General features: G+C 39.3%; 3 protein-coding genes across 4 annotated transcripts; 1 reads left to right on the forward strand and 2 right to left on the reverse strand.

Moving 5' to 3' along the window:
* LOC143529192 (exocyst complex component EXO70B1-like) lies at positions 1–1,703 on the reverse strand. The gene has a single exon (XM_077025031.1). The coding sequence runs from the start codon at positions 1,701–1,703 to the stop codon at positions 105–107; it is 1,599 nt and encodes a 532-aa protein (XP_076881146.1). The 3' UTR covers positions 1–104.
* A 422-nt stretch (positions 1,704–2,125) lies between these two features.
* Positions 2,126–6,540, forward strand: LOC143529226 (exocyst complex component EXO70B1-like). Its single transcript, XM_077025055.1, has 2 exons — positions 2,126–2,177; positions 4,922–6,540. The coding sequence occupies exons 1-2, from the start codon at positions 2,126–2,128 to the stop codon at positions 6,535–6,537; spliced, it is 1,668 nt and encodes a 555-aa protein (XP_076881170.1). The 3' UTR covers positions 6,538–6,540.
* Positions 6,541–6,661: 121 nt separating this feature from the next.
* Positions 6,662–12,326, reverse strand: LOC143529256 (uncharacterized). Of its 2 annotated transcripts, none has more exons than XM_077025080.1 (9): positions 11,908–12,326; positions 11,725–11,818; positions 10,362–10,521; positions 10,154–10,254; positions 8,892–9,686; positions 8,639–8,767; positions 8,191–8,499; positions 7,791–7,847; positions 6,662–6,959 (listed from the first exon to the last, which is right to left on the reverse strand). In XM_077025080.1, exons 2-9 carry the CDS (start codon positions 11,788–11,790, stop codon positions 6,789–6,791), a joined length of 1,788 nt encoding a protein of 595 aa, XP_076881195.1. In that variant the 5' UTR covers positions 11,791–11,818; positions 11,908–12,326; the 3' UTR covers positions 6,662–6,788. The 2 variants fall into 2 exon arrangements, with proteins under 2 accessions (XP_076881195.1, XP_076881196.1); XM_077025081.1 differs by having other exon boundaries at positions 8,191–8,472; positions 11,908–12,325.
* Positions 12,327–22,202: the final 9,876 nt, after the last annotated feature.

The following is a 22,202-nucleotide window of genomic DNA, read 5'->3' on the forward strand; positions in this document are numbered from 1 at the left end:
ACACAAAACTATATAACCCTGAGAATTTGGTACAATAACAAATCAAAGAAATGTACCCTTTTAGTGATCGATCATTATTCGTTAAGATGAAATAATGGTTGTCATCATTGATCTGGGTTGCAATCAAAGAACTTTTGGATGGCAGACTCAATCCCCTCGGCAGAGTACTTCACATATGACTCCAAACGAGGTGTTTTCTTAACTCGAACAAGAAAGGAAGTATAAGCAGTCACCACCATTTCAACGATCAATTTACGAAGCTCCAACACGAGTCCAAAATCCGGGACAACTACTTTCCCAAGATCCTTTTCAAGTCTCTCAAACTCACTGTTGAACCTCTTCACCTTATAGGCCAATTTTAAAACCTTAAAGGATGAAATCTTAATCTTGTTCAATCCCTCATCTCTCAAATATCTCAAAGCCACATCAAAAGTTAACTTCAGGTAATCGGATCTCGCGTGCTCAAATTTGTCAACCAACTCGTTAAAACCATCGTCTACTACGATTTCCAGCAATTCCGGGCGCGCTTGGATCTTCTGAATAATGTAATGGAAGTTGTTCATAGCAAAAAACCGACTAGCAGCTTCATCGTCACATAGCCTTGATTTAACCTCTAAATTCGACACCAAGCTCGTTATTATCAAAACCACATGAAGTGAAAAACTTCCAGCAGCATCCACGGATGGAACATCAGGTAAAGACAGTCTCATCAAAGTCTGCTTGTGATCAAATATCTTATAAACATAACGCATCACATACGTTGACAACTTGTGGATCGGTTGAGAACAAACCACTGGAGACGTCTCGTTAACCAAAGAATTCTCAAACAATAGAAGAATTTTGATTGCTTTATTAGCTAGTTTCGGTATAATCTGATTCACAACTTTCGTCCTTACAAAATCCGACGATTGCGAATGGAATATGTTATCAATTGCTGGTAAAAGATCAGATAATGTATCATGAAGGTCTAGTATCCTGAACAGCCTTTCGGGTTCAGGACGGATACAACTTAAGGCTTCCACAGTGTCCAACAATCGAATCGTGTGATCTTTGATCGTTTCCATTAAACAATAATCAGGAGACGAATTAGCTTCTTCGTCCCCGAGATCATGGAAGATTTGCTCACACAATCGCTTCTCGTTTTCAAAGTAATAATCAAAACAAATCTTTGCCGCTTTTATCCAGATTTTGATCTTTGATTCTAGCACTCCCCACTCGAGTCTCAGACAGCTAATTACGCTCAATTTCTCCATGGTTACGAAGGATTTTCGTTCGCTAGCATACACTTTGATACATTCGTGTAGGAATCCAGACGAATTCAACGTCACTGCAATGATTCGGAGATCATTAATCTCGTCCATGCTCAATCTATTACGGTTTACGTAATCATCTTCGTCTATTATATAGTTATTGTCTGTCGTTGTTGTCGAATAAGATATTGGGTATAGAGATGAATTCAGCTTGACGCGGAGTTTCAAAATGTAGCGAAACTCATCAGCAAGCCGAAAGACTGCGATCCGTATCACGGATTCCGTGTCTTTTCGTTCATTTTCCGAGTTGGCAGAGGTTATTGTCTGGTGAACTTCGTTAACCGAGTGTAAATACGAGGGAATTTTCTCGCGGCAGTCTTGAAATATGAAGAGTTCGCGGTCGACGGTAGATCCCCACCAGTGGATGATCTCGGTTGCGGAATCAGTAGACATTGTTAGGATTTAACTGGATCTAGCAACACGAACAATACCGATGATTTTGTGAAAATAAGGTGTGTGAACCAAAGGTTTAATTGTGTTATATATATATCCTGAGTTTGCTCATATAAAGAAAATTAATACTCGATGAGAACAAGATCCACTAGGAAATTTAATTCTTTCTGGCGTTTTTTTAAACGGCAAAAAATAATTTTATTAAAAACGGTCACTTAAATATAATTAAACTATGATATGTTAGGTCGGGTTTCGACTTGATCAAGAATATTTGGAAGGGAGATGCGGGCTGTTATATTGTGACGTGGAGTTAAATGTGTAAGACTCAAGGAGCGTTTGGTTGGTTTATAAACCCTACATCAGTTGAAACAAGTCTCATATCTTGCAATAGTTTCGGTCCGTAATAATTTCAATATAATTTTATGGAACTCATGCATCACTGTTATGATATTTGCTTTGATAATGAAATTCATGGTACGTTCGTTCTTTTGTTTTATACAATTTCTGAAACACATTAATCAATACTTTTTATGTTTGCTTTTTTATTTTAATTCATATTTTTAAATAAATAAGGTGTATTTGTTTTTATTAGTCTTAACTATCTTCTATTGGTCGATGTCAGTCCCAACTAATGAGTTGACTGTTGACGGTCTCAACTTAGCGGATTTGTTCCTAACGGTCCGCGACTAAAGGAATCCTAACAACGTTAGTTGCAGGTCGCTGGAAAAACGTTTTTTGTCGGAAAAGTCACTTTTTTTCTAAAAAAACACCACCCGAATACTGCCACCACCACCAATTGACTCACCACCAACAACCACTACCACTTGAGCACCACCAACCGTTTCTGATGATGGTTCTAAGGTTCCGACGACCTTAATAATTGGGTCTTTTACTAGAAAAGGTTCCTAAATGTATGATATAAAGTTACATAGATGTTTGAGACAAAAAATGTTAAGTTTTTTGGAGAAATGTGAGTGTTCCGGTCAAAAACGTTTTTTGGCGACATGCAACTAATGACGTTAGGATTCTATTAGTCGCAGATCGTTGGGAACAAATACTTAAGAAGTTGGGACCGTAAGCAGCCAATTCGTTAATTAAGAATAACAACAACAAAAAAGTGATAGTTGTGATTAATAAAAACCAATATACCAATAAATAATAGTACTACATGTAATTTAATTAATATTATATCTTAATCTTAAATATATATAAACGAAAGCTCCCTCAATTCCTCTCAAGCCACCAGATTGCTTTATTATTAAATGAATGCTTCTCATGCATTTGACCTGAATTAATGGATATGAGTCTCATCAAACTCAAATAGCTCTTAAACGGGTTATATCATCTCATTATTAAAAATTAAACTGATCAGATATTTGATAAAAAAATCCTATAAAATAGGGATATATTAAAAATTAATATCCATTTAAAAAAATATTATTTATAATTAAGAAACAATTTTATAGTAAAATAAATAAATAAGCGGGTCATGGGTCTCACTAAACCCAGATAGCTTTTAAACCGGTATAACATCTCATTTATTTATGAAACTCTTTTATCATCAAATCCTAAGTATATTAATATTATTAATTTCCTTACAATAAATAAAACTAAAACTTAAAAAATATATATAAATACTATAAACGAATAATGTAAAACAACATATGAGGATGTAAATAAACTACAATACATACAAAAATAAAAAAGGAAAATGAAAGGAAAATATGAAAAGAAAAGAAAAACTATAGAAGTAGCGTTTGGTATGCAAGAATAATAGGCGGAATGGAATGATTCATTACGTGGGAATGAAATAAAGGGTGTTTGGTTATTCAGTGGAATGAAATCACCCATTACACATGGAATCCCATTCCATCAAAACCATTCCTTCCCACCCCCCTTCTTTTTTTTTCATTCCATTCCTTCTCCAACCTACTTTCTCAACAACACCATCACCTCACCACCACCACCACCACTACCATAGCCACCACCATCATCTGACCACCACCACCACCACTGTCGCCGCCACCACCACCTGACCGCCATCGTCGCCGTCGCCATCACCACCTCCACCGCCACCACCGTCATCGCCGCCCTACCATCGCCATCACTACTAATGCTACCATCGCTTGACCACCACCACCACAGCCACCGCCCCTGCCGCCTGACCGCCACCAACACCACCGTCGCCATTGTAGTTTTTTTCTTTGATAAAAAAAATTATTTTGAGATATAAGTGTTTTTATTATTTCTATTTCATTCCTATAATTTTTTCAGATACCAAACAACATAAAGTAACAATTCATTTCATTTTTATAGGTTAACCAAACAAGACAAAGGAATGGTAATGATTCATTCCAATCCTTTGTCCATTTCATTCCTTCTCTCATTACATTCCTCCTTCATTTCATTCTTTTCAACCAAACATATAAGAATCTTAATCTTAAATAATAAAAAAAACATTTAAAAGCTCTCTGGTTGCTTCTTACATTCTCTCAAGTCACCAGATTGTTTTATTTGTAAATAAATACTTCACGCATTTGACTAAAATTCACAGGTATGAGAGTCACCAAACCCAAATAACCTTAAAAAACGGGTTATACATCTCATTATATTAAAAATTAATCTTACCAAATATTTAATATGAAAATTCTATATAAACTAGAGATATACTAAAATTAATATCCAACTTTTAAGAAAAATATATTATTTATATTAGGAAACAATTTTGTAGTAAAAAAAATAAGCGAATCATAAGTCTCACCAAACGCATATATTTAAAGTGAGTTATAACATCTAATTTATATATAAAATCTTTTCATAAATAAAATTAACATCCAAAAAATATAAATATTAAACATGAAAAAAAAAAACAAATCCCCGTCAAAAGTGGGTGTCCCCATCGGTGTCAAAAGGAAAGCGTGATTAAGTTTCATTTCACAAACGCGGGCGGCGTTTGTAGAACAGGTCAATTTTCCTTTCTTAATCTTAACGTCTCCTCATCTTTAATTTCCCATCAAATATATATATATATATATATATATATATATATATATATATATATAACCAAACTCAATATATATGTTCGTATAAATCCATTATCAATGTTAATTAATAAATAACCATCACGCACACACACCCTCACTCCTCACTTCCATATTTCATACCTCATAATTTAACACTCATCGCATTAATTTGTCGCATCACAAAACAAAAATTAGCCTGCAATGACGACAGATTCATCATCCACCGGTGGAACTCCACTCTCCACCAGAACCTCTTCATATTCGCCGATCACCGCGAAGAAATCGACTCGTATTTACACGCCGTAGACGAAATCCAACGATCAGTAACCTCTGCAGACTCCGAAGATAAACGAAACGAGTCCGAAACTACTATGCGGATCGCCGTGTCAAGGCTAACTGATGAGTTTCTTAATATTTTAAAAGTCAACGGCAAGTCAACTCCAAACCCTAATAACACTTACACGGATACAACAACAATGACGGACAGTGGTTCTGCTAATAATAATAATAATAATTACTTAATATACGAAGATGATTACGTAAACCGTAACAAACTAAGTGCGGACTCGGTTAACGATCTCCAAACCATTGTAGTTAGGATGAACTCAGCTGGATATATTCACGAGTGTGTGAAAGTGTATGTTAGTAAACGTAAATCTGTTATTCGTGCCGCTTTGTGTAGTTTGAATGTGGAGAGGTTAAGCAAAACTAGCTGCAGTAGACTCGGGTGGGGAGTATTGGATCCGAAAATAAAAATGTGGATTAAAGCGGTTAAGATTTGTTACAAATATTATTTTGTGACCGAGAAGCGGTTGTGTGAGGAGATATTTCACGGTTTTGGAGACGAAATGGTTGGTTCGTGTTTAATGGATGTGATAACGGATTGTAATGTTGAACTTTTGGACGTTGCGGAAGCGTTTGCTTGCATTCGTCCTGCGTCTGAAAGGTTGTTTGGGATATTAGACCTGCACGATACGTTATCTGATATTATACCGGTAGTTGGTAATTTTTTTGATTCAGAGTCGTCGGATTTTGTGAAAACGGAAGTTGTAGATCAGATTTTACCGAAACTTGCTGATAAGGCGAATGAAATTTTGCTAATGTTTGGGAACTCTTTGGTTAATGAGCAATCTCCGGTGGTTTGTGGTGAACCGGTTCATCAGCTGTCGAAGTATGTGATGCTTTATGTTTATGAGTTATGCGATCACAAGCAGACGTTGATGAGATTGTGTTTACCTGATGTTCCGTCTGGGAATGCTGGTGGAAGTTTATTACTTCATGTGGTTTGGATTATAACGAGTTTGGTGTCGAATTTAGAGGTTAAATCAAGGCTATGTGACGATGAAGCTGCTAGTCGGTTCTTTGTTATGAACAACTTCCATTACGTTATTCAGAAGATCCAAGCGCGCCCAGAGTTGATGGAAGTTGTAGCGGACGACAGATTTAACAGGTTGATTGACAAATTTGAACACGCGAGATCTGAATACCTGAAGTTAACTTTTGATGTGGCTTTGAAGAGTTTGAGTGATAATGGACTGAACAAGATTAAGATAATATCTTTTCGGGTTGTAAAACTGGCAGATAGATTGAAGAGGTTCAACAGTGAGTTTGAGAGACTTGAAAAGGATCTTGGAAAAGTAGTTGTCGCGGATTTTGGACTCGTGTTGGAGCTTCGTAAGTTGATTGTCGAAATGGTGGTCACTGCTTATAGTTCTTTTCTTGTTCATGTGAAGAAGATGCCTCGGTTGGAGGCGTATGTAAAGTACTCTGTTGAGGGGATTGAGTCTACCATTCAAGGGTTCTATGATTGAAAATGACCATCATTTTTAATCACTAATGAGGTACATTTCTTTACAGAATTATATAGTTTTGTGCCCTTGTATATGTCATAGCAATTTTATAAATAAAGGCCAGGACCTTGACATTGTTGAGGAAAACCCATAAAATTATGTTCAAAATACATAAAACAAGAAGTAAAGAAGCCATCATCAATCATTACAACCAACCAGACATTCATATTTCCAACTTCAGCCATCCCAACTTTAACAAGCAATTTACACGATTACAAAAACCCAGACTTTATATCATTTACATGCCTACGACCGCTATGTCCATCATATTTCACTGCTTTTAAAACCAGGCTCACCTGGGATTGCATCTCCGCAAGCTCTCTCACTCTTAACAGGATTGGTGCAGTTATCGGGATTGACGAGTGCTTCTTGGAATTTTGAACCTGCTTCAAGAATATAATTATACGACAAACCAACATTGGGCAGCCAAGTTGATTATTAAGCAAAACATAAAGGCTCATCATATGGCACCACTCAATTTGAGACTAATCAGTTACGGGTTGTGCATATATGTGAACATGTAGCCATCAAGCTAGCATACTTTGTAGGCCTGGCTTAAGTTCAATTTAGTCAAAAGATCAAATTTGAAAAAGGGTCTCAGTTCATTCCTTTTGTGCATTTTGGACTCGAAACACAACCATGTAATTTATATAAAATAAAATCTATATGAATGTTATTTTTGGTATTACACGTCTGCAAAGCATATTAATACAGCACCGAATACCGACGGTAAAAGGAAATGCAATGTATTACCGTATGGTTTTAGTACGTATGAATGAAACAAAAACAAAAGCAGGCCAATTAAACCCCAACTAAAGGCAGTAAGATGTAGGTCATATAGGTTTGCTAATGGGTTTGAAATGGTTTATTTTAAGTGCGGGTAGAACGGGTGGCATGGGGTACATTGATCTTTTAAGAACTTTTTCTGCCACATTTTAATTTTTACAAATGATTAACATTATTATCATGACTACAAAAACAATATGATTACAATAATTTAAACCTTTGAATAATTTTATCCAAGACTTGAGAGTTGTATGCAGTAAAAATGACTTTGTGCGAGTGCGACTTTCAACCCATTTGACATGTTCGACCAATTCCTTAATTAATTCTTTTGGCAAAGACCACACACCCTAAATCGACCCGCTCATAAGTAAATGGGTCAAAATACCCAAGACTTGAAAGTTGAAAGCATATGAAAGACAGTTACTTACCCCTTTTTCAGCCGGTAACTGCGCAAAACTAGCTCTCAGAAGATTCCTCCACTTGTCCTGCAAAAATTAATAGTCGGCCAGTGCAAAGTACATGGTCATCTTGTTCATCTCAAAGAATATGTATAAATATATAATACAGCATTAGAAGTGGCAAAATGCGCTGAGACAATGAGAATGGGTAATGAGCCAAAATTCCCTTAGATACAACTTGCCTAAAAATTTAAATTTTTTATTAACGTTGTGTTGGTTAACTTATTTTTAAAAATATGGATACTTTGATTAAAATTAGACTTTATGCATTAAAGGATACACATCAGACAGCTTTCGAATTATTTTCTTTTGTGCTAATATTTTTATTTCCCACCTCTAAACAAACATAAACGATGAGAGTATAACATACCATGAGATCAACAGATGTCCGATGTGAACAATTTGCAAAAGCAATCCGCTTTATCTCAGACCACCTGCCAGCACCATGCCTAGAAACACCTTCAACTAACTTGACAACTTCACTAAGAGTCCACGGTCTATGATGTTTCCTCCTCATCCCACCTTTTGCAGTTGGCACGGTCAATATATTTTCATCCGAATCAATGTCTGCATACGAATCTTCATGTCCTTCATCTGAATTATTGTTCGCGTCTGCTGATTGCTCCGAGTACTCTTCATTTTCTTCATGTTCCTTAATAAGCCACATAGATTGGAGATACTAGTCACAACATGATAAGGGTACTAAACATCATAGATAACAATGGATGGAGATTCCATATATCTTATTACATATACAATTGCAGTATTAGATAAAAGCAATAATAAATAATAAACAATAAATGAATACAAATGCTTACAGGCTTCTGAGGCCATCCAGTAATCGGTGCAGCTTTGAGTTCTTGGTTCTCAATGTCATTATCTGACTGAGGATCACGAGCCTTCTTTACCAGTCTGGCTGCCCTTCCCATTCCATAGGGTTGAAATTTCTACATTTAAATGGACAAATTAAGCAAGCAAAAAAAAAAAAAACAAGTCAAATCTAAGTTTGACCACAAACAAGATTTAAAATTTTAAATCATAATGCACAATTATTTACTAATTCAGCATTACCATAAGAGCCATGAAGTTTTCTCTTGGGCGACCTCTTCGGATCCTAGAAACATATGGGATTTCAACCCCAGAACCTCCAAGAGAATCCTGACGAGTAACAAGTGGTCTCCTAACGGGCTGAATATTATGAATGGACCTGACCCGAGTTCTTGGCCCATTTCCAGAACTTCTAACAGAAGAAACCGGTCTTCCACTATACTCCCGGGAATCGGATTCCGAAACTTCTTCAATATACCGCCTTGTGGGCTTCCTAACTCTTTTATTTCCCTGATTATCAACTTCAAAAGCAATATGACGCTTGCGTGCATCACTTTTCACACTCCTTCTGCTGCCACTGAAATGATACTCTATAGTTTGACTTTGAACAACCGGAGTTTTATTATCACAACCAGTATTTCGTCTTTCAAGTCCAGTGAAAGAACCATTGTGACAATTCTCATCTTTATTATTACCATCTTCTAAATTTTCTTTCTTTTTCACTTTGTGATTTTTAATATCGAAAGTGGTAACAGAAACGTCACAAGAACTAGACAAACCCATCGATATCCTTCTTTTGAGCCACTGTTTGTCCTTAACAGAAGTTTCCCTACCAAAAGTAGACTTAAAAGTTGTCTGAAGTTCTTTAACCGAAAGATTGTCTAAACTTATCTCTTCTTTCAGCTTAGAGAAATCAGGTTTCCAACTGTCAGACACGGTTGAAGATGACGGTTCACTCTCAGCTGATCCTGGCACATTGTCTGCTTGCTTTCCTTCTCCCGATTGGTCAACGGGGGTTGACTCTGATTGAGTAACCTCCTGCAGTTCAATATATATGCAGACTTATAGGTTTTTAGCAAAGTTTTTTTTAGCTTTTTTTACAAAATAAGCTTAATTTGGTGTTTGGTTTAGCTTTTTTAGCTTATGCTTATAAGCTAATTTGAAGAAGCTTATTTGAAGATGGTTTTTTAGCTTATTTGAAGAAGGGGGGTAAGTTACTCATTTGCCCTTAAATGATGGTGGATTAATAATATTGAAGCAACTTATTACGGTAACAAATCAAAAAAAGGTGGATTTAACAACTTATTAAGACGTATAATCAACTTGTAGAATATAAGCTAATCCAAACACTTAAAAAGAGCTTATCAAATAATAGAAAATAAGCTATAAGCTACTTTAAAATATAAGCTTAAGCTAGAAAAAATATGCAGAATAAGTACCTCAACTATTGGTAAATAAGTGAAAAACTGAAAACAAGCTTGCGTAATGTTAAAACAACACGGTACCTCAAATTGGGGATTCAGTTTCCCTAGGTCAAATGTTGTGTCAACTACTACTGCATCGGATTTTTCTCCTTGACTTGAAGGGTCCTCGAATTTCAAGATGTCTGTGATGTTTTTTTTTTTTTCATACAGAAGAAGTATAAGCATGAAGGTAGAACCAAATATAAACAACATATGAAAACACATTAGATAAAGATACTGCTAGATTGACCTTCAAGAAAATCCTGATCAAAAGCGTCATCATTTGAAGTGCAGACTGCAGTATCACTGTTGTCCAGAACATACTGAAGTGAATTCTTATGATCAATCAAGTCTTCAGCTTTCATCACTTCATCATCGGTCGCAGGTATGTATATCCCATCACCTACAACCTGTTGAGTAAACAACATATCAAATCAACCACCACTGACATCAACTGTGAGAAGAAGATATACAAATATACAATTGGCAAGATCTTGGTGAAGAAGTCAGCATGGACATGAGGATGATTGGTATTTGATAATAATGAATTAATGATGGTTGGTGATTATGTTAATATTATACTATCATGCAACATTATAAGGGGCGGCAATGGCAAATAACGTATCCTAAAGTTAACAAATCCAATGGGTAAAAACAAAATGATTGCCCATCTATATAAATTTTACAGCCTTTTTCCGTTTAATTCTTACTCTATAAACTTTAACACATGTCATTTAGAACTCCAAATAATGCTTAAAAGAGTTTGTGGAGATCTATGATAACCTTTTGTGTGAGATGAAGCTTGAAAGTAAAGTGAAATATGAAATGGAAGTTAAACGTTCCGTGAGAAATGCATAACTTATATAGAGATACATGTGCCCAAAAATATCTAACTATCTTGCCTTCTGGTGATTTTATCTGACCTTCTCTTAGTATCATGACCACATGCAGAAGCTCTTTGTATGTTTAAAGGCCCCAATTCTTCATTAAAACTTTAAGAGATACAGTTAAAGATTATAACACTCATCATACATAATACCCCACTTATTAGACAGATAAGTAGAACCCTACAACAAAGATCCAGTGCATTATTATTTACTTAATCTTCTTATGCCTAAAATAAAACCATATTCATTTCAGCTCAAACTGTAAAATGATTAAATTTTCCACTACTCTAAACCTCAGTCTCACTGGCTCGTAACAGTACACGACTAACAAAACTAGCACTCTAGCAGCGCGCATAGTAAGACCCGCAAGACCCAAACCGACCAGACCCATTATTATATTACAATAGATTCGGTTCCCGGGTCCCGAAAATACCACTAACCGGGTCGGGTCAGGTTCGGTTCGGGTATGGCCAGTAAGACCCGTTTGCTCCTATAGGGATGAGCATAAACCGGGTAAGACCCACAACACCTGAACCGATCAGACCCGCTTAACTACCATTACCCAGGTCAGGTTCGGGTACTCGGGTAAGACCCGTATGTTCACCCCTAAACAAAACCTTATTCTTTTCAGCTCAATATTAACTACCTTCAATTTTTCACATACTATATATCAATTAAATAGTAAATTCACACTGTAATTAATTAACAAATTAAAACAGAAATTACCCGAGCAAGCTTATACACAACTGGATCAGCAATCCGATTTCGTTCACCTGCTACCACTGTTTCCATGTAATAACATTCCACCTCAAATTCAAACCTAAAAACAATCAAAACCCATCAAATTACGCTTCACATTGCATCAATTCAACCCAATTTCACTACCCAAAACCCAATCAATTCAATTACCTGTTCCAATTGGTACCAATTTTGATAGATTCAAGCACAATTGAGATTTGGGATTGAAGGGTATTTGTGGAATTTGATTATTAGACGCGGGTTTTGCATATCAAGAAAATTGATTGATGATTTGATATTGATTTCAGTTTCGGACGTGAGAGTGGTTTATTAATTGGGCAGTGATATAATGTGGGGTGGCATCCGTATGTATGTATAGCTAGTATATTATTACTGTGTGTACTTGTATAATACTGAATTGGGTGTGAATTGACGTAATTGTCCTCTTGTTGTCTCACCTATTTATGGATGTTTTAAGTACTTGCTAAATTTTAGAGAGCATGATGGATGGATGTGATATGGAGAACATGATTGAGAATTTTAATTTTTGTGTGTCGAGGATGGTTGTAGATGGGCGGGTTTTGGTCAGATTTTTGTAAAATGCTGATGTGTGTATAATTGAACGTAAGTTTTATATTAACTGGAACTTAGTTTTACTGTTTTAGTCATTATCTTGCGTAAAATTAGTAGATAAGTCATTCATTTGCTTATGGTTTTAAGGCACAATCGGTCAGCAAAATGACAAAACAAATGTTTCCGTGCTAAAAACCAAGCTTTTGCAAGACAGCCGGTTCATGACATATTGACACGCCTCTATGTTTCCTCATTTCTAGAAAAGATGGGGTCATGTCTGATCGGACACGCCCCGTATCTCAAGCTCCCACGTGAAGACAAAGTTCAGTCGACCCCACACTTAGTTGACTTGGACAGTGTCACCTTGGACGCGCCCCATGTCACTTATACGATTTCAACTCTACAAAAGTGAGTATAAGACAAATGCAAAAAAGTCAACGGCGCGAGGTCAGTGCCTCATCTCCGGATCAACCTATAATTTGAGCTTTAAGGCTCCATTTTAGTCCATCCTTAACATCCAACTATTCACGAGCATCTACCATACCATTTTATATCCTTACATTGTATTTTGGTTTGTCTTAGGATCCAAGGTTGTAAGAAATTCTATTTATAACAATTCATTCTTTGGTTGTATTAATTAATAGATGATAATTATCTTGTTATTCATAATTCAAATATACGTATATATATCCCTAAAATAGGAGATTCTGTGTATATATATTGACATTGGTTAATGAGAAGAAGCAAGGGATTTAGTCCATCTTTTATGGTATCATAAGCCAGTTTATCTCCTTCCTTTTCTCTCCCTCCCACCATACGCTACAAACCCTAACAGCCGACCCTACCATTGCCGGCAACCCCTCTTCTCATCCTTCAGTTCAAAACAGCGGCTCTCATTGTAACACCCCGACCAAAGGCGGATTATACATCGGGGCGCCACATATTGTTTCATTACTCGTGACACTATTGGGTGTCAATATTTAATAAATACATTCATTCGCGCACGCGCAAAGTAAACAAGATAACATAAATCATCATAAATCATTATATTATAAATCATAATATTCGAACAGCAAAAACTTGTCTTGATACATTTTAATCTAGGCCCAAAATAAAGAAAACTTCCTACGTGTCCACAAGCTCCAAAACAGCTACTGCAAACCTGAACATGTGTTAAAATAAACGTCAAACACTTGCGTGTTGGTGAGAAATAAAGTTTAATAGATAATAATAGATAACAATAAATCTGCGCGCAACACGTGTATGTCTGGTGTTTAACAAGGGTGCAATCAGATTGTGATCAAGCCTAAATAGATCATAGCTCATAGTTCATAGTTCAATCCGTGCTCCCAATTGAGCACAAAAACGAGAAAACATCTGTGCAAGTGTAAACAAAGAAAACCGTAAACGATAGGTCTCCCGTGTTCATCTAATGGATCCATGAAAACTGCGGAATAGGCCGAACAAAGCGGTTAATGATACACACATACAAATAACAGCCAAGTAAACGTCCTCAACACATGGGATACTGCGCGACTAAAGTTCATAAACAAGTTTAAGACTCTAAGTTTGTACGAACACATGAACATCCCAAACATTAAAAATAAAAAGGGATTAGGTACGAGATCACTCACATGATAAACGATGCGGTGTAAGATAAAGCAAGAACCGACTTTAAACAAGCACAAGTTAACCTATAAATAAGATTATTGTTTTAATGATTTGTTTTAAGTCTTGATATAAGTTAGCATAATTAATAAGTAAGTTATTATATATATTATATATTACCGGAAAAGCAGGGCAGAACAGGGAGGAAAACGGAGGCAGAGAGGAGGCGGCAGAGAGAGCAAGGAGGAGGACAGGAGAGATTAAGTGTTTTGTGTGTGTAGTGTTAGGAAAAATAATACTATTATTTATAGAGAAACCCTAGGGAACACAATCCCTAGAAAAGGGGAAAAGATCTCAAAAAGCAAAAGATTCCAAAAGCAAAAGATATCAAAAGATATGGTAGCAGGGAAAAAGAGAAAAAGCTGACAGGTTAACAGTAAAAAGCATGGGCGGATCAGATAAAGGTACTGGTCAAAGCATGGAAAAAGCAGATCTCCAAAGATAATGTCAGTCACTTTTTCTGCCAACCAATGGGTTGGTGCGCATGCTGCGCCAAAAGTGGCTTTTTAGACATAAAGCAGATTAGGTCAACAGCACAACAGATAAGACAACACAAAAGCAAACGGCTAGATTAAACAGAAGAAAACTCAAAGGGTTTAGCGCGAGAAGGCTCGAGCGCGAAGGCAGACACAGAAGGTCAAGAGAGCGCGAGCGCGAAGGCAGACAGAACCAACCCTAACGCGTCGCGGAAAGAACTACATTTCTAAGCGCGCCGCGGGAAGAATCACATTTCTTAGCGCGCCGCGGGAGGAACTAAAATTCCTAGCGCGCCGCGGGAAGAACTATAATTCTTCGCGCGTCGAGGGATGAACTACGATTCTTAGCGCGCTGCGAGAAGAACTACAAATCCTTAGCGCGTCGCGGGAAGAACTACCGTTCTTAGCGCGCTGCGAGAAGAATTACAATTCTTAGCGCGCTGCGAGAAGAGTTCGTCTCGCGTATCGCTGTAACAGGTGGTCTTCACGCAGGATTCCTTGTAAGGGGTCTGGCGCGTGGAGCTGCGCAGACAACCTTAGGCGGGAAGGAACAAAGGACAAGCAAAGAGTTAGAAGAAAAAGAGGGAAACAAGGCGTAAGGGCGGGACGGCGACAAGAGGGAAAAGAAGGCGGAAAGAGAGAAGGAGAGGGACGGGACGGCGGAAAGAAAGAGAGAGAAAGAGGCGGGAAGGAAAATATATTATTATTATTAAAAATAAAGTATAAGTATAAATAAATATTAAATCATAAAAGAAAGAGATCGGGTCAGAGAAACGGGTACCTGGGTCGGGTCGGATCGGGGCAGATGTCACAGTCTCCCCTACTTTAAGAAATTTCGTCCCGAAATTTATCTCGAAGTAGGTTGCGCAGAGAACAGGTGCGGGTACTTGATCTTCATTTGATCTTCCCTTTCCCATGTAAACTCGGCTCCGCGCTTGGACTCCCAGCGAATTTTCACGATAGGGATACGACTGCGCTTGGTTTGCTTTACCTCGCGATCCATGATCTCAACAGGCTTCTCAACGAAATGCATAGTTTCATCAACTTGAACTTCATCAAGTGGAATGTGAAGGTTCTCGTCAGCTAAACACTTCTTGAGATTGGATACATGGAACGTTGGATGCACATTACTGAGCGCGGGCGGCAGGTCTAGTCTGTAGGCAACTTTTCCTACACGCGCGAGAATCTTGAATGGACCAACATAACGAGGAGCAAGCTTACCTTTCTTCCCAAAGCGGACAACACCCTTCCAGGGCGACACTTTGAGGAGAACAAGATCACCAACTTGAAATTCAAGAGGCTTCCGCCTACGATCTACGTAACTCTTCTGTCGGCTTCTGGCAGTCAGCAGATGATCACGGATCTTGGCGATTTTATCGGTTGTCTCTTGAACAAGTTCGGGTCCTGTGATTTGAGTTTCACCCACTTCGCTCCAACAGATCGGGGAGCGGCACTTACGACCGTAAAGTGCTTCAAATGGAGCCATACCAATACTGGAATGATAGCTGTTATTATAAGAGAACTCAATCAAAGGCAGGTGTGAATCCCAATTACCTCCAAAATCAAGAACACAAGATCGGAGCATATCCTCAAGAGTTTGAATAGTTCGCTCAGACTGACCGTCAGTCTGAGGATGATATGCAGTACTCATGTCCAAGCGAGTTCCTAGCGCAGATTGGAGAGATTTCCAAAAGCGAGATATAAAACGGCCATCGCGATCGGATATGATGCTCAAAGGAGTACCATGGCGGCAGACAATTTCCTTGACATAAAGCTGCGCGAGTTGCTCAACACGGTAGTTTTCACGAATGGGCAGAAAGTGAGCAGACTTAGTCAAACGATCCACTATTACCCAAATGCTATCATGTTTGCTTGCTGTCAAAGGTAACTTGGTAATAAAGTCCATCGCTATACTTTCCCATTTTCACGTAGGAATTTCTGGTTGTTCGAGCAAACCAGATGGGCGTTGATGTTCAGCTTTTACTTTAGAACAAGTCAGGCATTTAGCTACGAACACAGCAATATCCTTCTTCATACCGGGCCACCAATAAGTAATGCGCAAATCCTTGTACATCTTATCAGCGCCGGGATGAACGAAATACCGAGATTTATGCGCTTCACTCAGGATATCAGCGCGAAGATTCTCATCAAAGGGAATCCAGATGCGATTGAGATAGCAGAGAATTCCACTCAGATTAGGGACAAAGTGCGCTTCCGCGCCACACGCTAACTCGGCGCGAAGGTTACCATTACTGATGGATGCGCGCTGCGCGTCACGAATGCGCGATTCAAGGTTGCTTTGAATCGGCGCGAAGTGAAGCTGGGTGCGCGGCAAGATACAGTTAAGTTGGCAGGATTTTCGGCTGAGCGCATCGGCTACCACATTAGCCTTACCAGGATGATACCGGATCTCACAATCGTAATCGCTGATGAGTTCGTTCCATCGGCGTTGCCTCATGTTAAGTTCCTTCTGATCAAAGATATGCTGAAGGCTTTTATGGTCAGTGTAGAGGATACACTTAGTACCATAAAGGTAGTGTCTCCAGATCTTCAAGGCAAAAACAACTGCACCAAGTTCGAGGTCGTGAGTTGTATAATTCTTTTCGTGAACCTTAAGTTGCCTTGATGCGTAAGCGATAACCTTGCCTCGTTGCATAAGAACACAACCGAGACCTTGGTTGGAGGCATCGCAGTACACGACAAAATCATCATTACCCTCAGGTAGCGCAAGAACAGGAGCTTCACACAACAAACGCTTGAGCGTTAGAAAGGCTTCTTCTTGCTTCGAGCCCCAAATATATGGTTTACCTTTGTGCGTTAGGGCTGTTAAAGGCAAAGCGATCTTCGAGAAGTTCGAAATGAAGCGCCGGTAATAACCAGCTAAGCCCAGAAAGGAACGGATCTCAGAAGGAGAGGATGGCGTCAACCAGTTCTTGATTGCTTCAATCTTGGATGGGTCGACATGAATACCCATCTTTTTTACAACATGACCAAGAAACTGTACTTCATCAGACCAGAATTCACACTTGGAGAGCTTGGCAAAGAGCTGCTCGGTTCGAAGCTTTTGCAACACCAACCGAAGATGTTGCTCATGCTCGGCCTTGGTTTTGGAATAAATCAGAACGTCATCGATAAACACAATCACGAATTTATCCAAGAAAGGCCTACACACCCGATTCATTAGATCCATGAAAACGGCTGGTGCGTTGGTTAAACCGAAGGACATGACCAAGAATTCAAAATGGCCATAACGAGTTCGAAAAACAGTCTTCGGAACATCTTCATCGCGAATGCGCAACTGGTGATAGCCAGAGCGGAGATCAATCTTCGAGAAACAAGAGGCACCTTGGAGTTGATCAAAGAGGTCGTCAATACGCGGTAAGGGATACCGGTTTTTAATGGTGAGTTTGTTCAACTCGCGGTAATCAATACACATGCGAAACGATCCATCTTTCTTTTTAACGAACAACACCGGAGCACCCCAGGGCGAAGAGCTAGGGCGAATAAATCCTTTAGCTGTCAACTCTTGAAGTTGGCTTGCCAATTCTTGCATCTCAGCGGGCGCAAGACGGTAAGGAGATTTAGCTACGGGGAAAGCACCAGGGACAAGATCAATACGGAACTCGACTTCACGAGCGGGAGGGATACCAGGAAGATCATCAGGAAAAACTTCAGGGAAATCACGCACAACAGGGATATCGCGAAGCTTATTCTTTCCTTCATCGGGTTTAACCACATGTGCTAAGAAGGCAATACACCTTTTCCGCATGAGCCTTCGGGCTTCGGCGCAAGACATAAGTTTAAGACCGCGGGAGGGTTTTTCGCCGTAGATGTGAAGATCACCATTTTCTCGAGGAATGCGAATCATCTTCTTGGCGCAAATAACTTCGGCGCGATTATGCGTAAGCCAGTCCATACCAATAATAACATCAAAGCTTCCAAGGGGCATGGGGATGAGGTCGATCAGAAAATCGTTTTCGTTAAGGTTAAGCGTGCAATCTTTAATCACAGAGTTAATTAAAACAGTTTCGCCATTAGCCAATTCAACTGAAAAATTTTCTTTTAAATCGTTGCGCGGTCGCGCAAGCTTCTGCTCAAACGCGCGAGAAATAAAACTTCGATCGGCGCCAGTATCAAAAAGTACAGAAGCATAAAATCCGTTAAGCAAAAATGTACCATTAACTACGTCATTATTCGCTTGCGCTTGGTGCGCGGTTATGTTAAAAGCTCGTCCGCGTGTCACTTGGTTCGAAATCTGGTTCACCGGATTCGCTTGTGTGATTTGCACTTGTAGTCTCGGGCACGCGTTCCGGAAATGACTGGGATCACCGCAGTTATAGCACGACCTGGGTCGTGGGTTTTGGTAGGTTGGTTGTGGGTTCTGCGGGTAGACTGGTGGTGTTGGCGCAATTGGGTTGGCGAGAGGGACTCTACAGTATTCGGCAGAGTGACCAACGCGGCCACATCGGTTGCATTGTCGACACGGGGTTTGGGTTGGGTGGTGAAGTCTACAGGTTGGGCAAAAGGGTTGATTTCCTGTGTAAGGTTTCTTAGGTGGCGGGGCAGGGAGTGCGGGATTGGTTAAGGCATAGTTATGGACTACAGGAGGTGTTGGGTAGGCTGACAGAGGGTTAGGCGCGTAAACTGGAGGTTGGTAGATGGGTTGCTGGACAGTGGGCGGGTTGGTAAGCGCATAGGCCTTGCGCCTGCGCCTGAGGTTGTTACGGTTTGAGGGTTCTGGTTTGGTTTCTGTTGGTTCAGGAACAGTCTTGGTGAGTTTGGTCTTTTCTGTTCCCCGCAGGAACAGGGTTCCTGCTCTGACATGGTTGTCGCTGAGCACAGCGGCCAACTCGATGGCGTCAGAGAGGGTTACTGGGTTTCTGGCCCATACAGAATCTTGAATTTCCATGGGGAAACCCCCAAGGAATTTCTCTATGGCTCGGCGGGAAGGGGTAACAAGGTGAGGGACAAGCAAACTTAGTTCATGGAAACGCGTCGCGTACTCGCGCGCTTCGCCACTGTATTGCTTAAGATTCCAAAATTCTTCCTCCAAGCGCTTAACTTCGTTGGGAGGGCAGAATTCTCGCGTCAGAATTTCCTTAAATTCCTCCCAGAGCATGTTGGAAGCAGTTTCTGCGTCACGCGCATGAGCTACTCCATTCCACCATGTAAGCGCTCTAGATTCCAGGACACTGGAAGCATATAGGGTTCGTCTGTCTGAGGGGCATTGGGTGTGGAGGAAGGTGTTTTCTATTTTCTCAAGCCACTGGAGCATCACGGTGGCTCCTTCAAGACCTGTGAACTTTGGAGGGTTACCCGCGTTAAAGGACTTAATGTTGTAACCAGAGGTGTTAGCATTGTTTTGGTTTAAGGCTTGGGCTATTGCGGCGGCCATTTCCTGGGAACGTTGCAGCGAACGTCTGCGCGTGGCTTCTTTCTTCTTGAGATGGCGAGCTGATAGTGGAGGCATTCTATAAAAGTTTTAATTTTAGTTAATATCTTGGTTTTATCGCAAAGTATAACCTCGAAAAGCTTGGTTTCACGGAGTCAGTTACTGTCCAAAGTTAAAGTAAAATAAATGACCCTAAATGCAGACTTAATAAAGGTAACAAATTCGAATCAAGAATCGACAATTCATGTATCACCATGACTTTCCGAATTCCCAATTTAAAATATACGGGCAAACGAGTATTGGAGATTGACGATTCATGTATCACCATGACTTTTCAATCTTCAATATAAAATATACAAGAAAATGAGTATTGGAGGTTGACAATTCATGTATCACCATGACTTTTCAAGTCTCCAACCTCAGAACATAATCGTAAATGGAAATTGAAAATCAACTATTCATGTATCACCATGACTTTTCGGATTTTCAAACCCAACAAACGAATATGTAAGAAAAATCAATAAAAATCGAAATTCAACAAAAATCGAAATATCGCGAAATAAAACATAAAATCATATACTGCGCAAGCGCGAGCATATTCATAAATAACGAGTAATTTAACAATAAGCGTGCAAACATGAGATTTCTCTCATGCGCGAGAAGGGACTCTTAGGTATTCTAGGCCGTTACGTCAAACCACCTATCCTAAAGTCAACGAGCTCTGATACCAATCTGTAACACCCCGACCAAAGGCGGATTATACATCGGGGCGCCACATATTGTTTCATTACTCGTGACACTATTGGGTGTCAATATTTAATAAATACATTCATTCGCGCACGCGCAAAGTAAACAAGATAACATAAATCATCATAAATCATTATATTATAAATCATAATATTCGAACAGCAAAAACTTGTCTTGATACATTTTAATCTAGGCCCAAAATAAAGAAAACTTCCTACGTGTCCACAAGCTCCAAAACAGCTACTGCAAACCTGAACATGTGTTAAAATAAACGTCAAACACTTGCGTGTTGGTGAGAAATAAAGTTTAATAGATAATAATAGATAACAATAAATCTGCGCGCAACACGTGTATGTCTGGTGTTTAACAAGGGTGCAATCAGATTGTGATCAAGCCTAAATAGATCATAGCTCATAGTTCATAGTTCAATCCGTGCTCCCAATTGAGCACAAAAACGAGAAAACATCTGTGCAAGTGTAAACAAAGAAAACCGTAAACGATAGGTCTCCCGTGTTCATCTAATGGATCCATGAAAACTGCGGAATAGGCCGAACAAAGCGGTTAATGATACACACATACAAATAACAGCCAAGTAAACGTCCTCAACACATGGGATACTGCGCGACTAAAGTTCATAAACAAGTTTAAGACTCTAAGTTTGTACGAACACATGAACATCCCAAACATTAAAAATAAAAAGGGATTAGGTACGAGATCACTCACATGATAAACGATGCGGTGTAAGATAAAGCAAGAACCGACTTTAAACAAGCACAAGTTAACCTATAAATAAGATTATTGTTTTAATGATTTGTTTTAAGTCTTGATATAAGTTAGCATAATTAATAAGTAAGTTATTATATATATTATATATTACCGGAAAAGCAGGGCAGAACAGGGAGGAAAACGGAGGCAGAGAGGAGGCGGCAGAGAGAGCAAGGAGGAGGACAGGAGAGATTAAGTGTTTTGTGTGTGTAGTGTTAGGAAAAATAATACTATTATTTATAGAGAAACCCTAGGGAACACAATCCCTAGAAAAGGGGAAAAGATCTCAAAAAGCAAAAGATTCCAAAAGCAAAAGATATCAAAAGATATGGTAGCAGGGAAAAAGAGAAAAAGCTGACAGGTTAACAGTAAAAAGCATGGGCGGATCAGATAAAGGTACTGGTCAAAGCATGGAAAAAGCAGATCTCCAAAGATAATGTCAGTCACTTTTTCTGCCAACCAATGGGTTGGTGCGCATGCTGCGCCAAAAGTGGCTTTTTAGACATAAAGCAGATTAGGTCAACAGCACAACAGATAAGACAACACAAAAGCAAACGGCTAGATTAAACAGAAGAAAACTCAAAGGGTTTAGCGCGAGAAGGCTCGAGCGCGAAGGCAGACACAGAAGGTCAAGAGAGCGCGAGCGCGAAGGCAGACAGAACCAACCCTAACGCGTCGCGGAAAGAACTACATTTCTAAGCGCGCCGCGGGAAGAATCACATTTCTTAGCGCGCCGCGGGAGGAACTAAAATTCCTAGCGCGCCGCGGGAAGAACTATAATTCTTCGCGCGTCGAGGGATGAACTACGATTCTTAGCGCGCTGCGAGAAGAACTACAAATCCTTA

The sequence above is a fragment of the Bidens hawaiensis genome, unplaced genomic scaffold, assembly GCF_021521415.1.
Source record: "Bidens hawaiensis isolate Kalapana, Puna unplaced genomic scaffold, B.hawaiensis_p1.1 tig00008515_1, whole genome shotgun sequence".
Classification (NCBI taxonomy): domain Eukaryota; kingdom Viridiplantae; phylum Streptophyta; class Magnoliopsida; order Asterales; family Asteraceae; genus Bidens; species Bidens hawaiensis.

Bases quoted from the DNA above. Each gene is read 5' to 3' on its own strand.
- LOC143529192 (XM_077025031.1), bottom strand. From the start codon at position 1,703: ATGTCTACTGATTCCGCAACCGAGATCATCCACTGGTGGGGATCTACC.
- LOC143529226 (XM_077025055.1), top strand. From the start codon at position 2,126: ATGGAACTCATGCATCACTGTTATGATATTTGCTTTGATAATGAAATT. The intron at 2,178-4,921 runs GTACGTTCGTTC...AACAAAAATTAG, and splicing joins CTTTGATAATGAAATTCATG to CCTGCAATGACGACAGATTC.
- LOC143529256 (XM_077025080.1), bottom strand. From the start codon at position 11,790: ATGGAAACAGTGGTAGCAGGTGAACGAAATCGGATTGCTGATCCAGTT. The intron at 9,687-10,153 runs GTACCGTGTTGT...ATTGAACTGCAG, and splicing joins AACTGAATCCCCAATTTGAG to GAGGTTACTCAATCAGAGTC. The intron at 6,960-7,790 runs GTAAGTAACTGT...TTCTTGAAGCAG, and splicing joins AGTTACCGGCTGAAAAAGGG to GTTCAAAATTCCAAGAAGCA.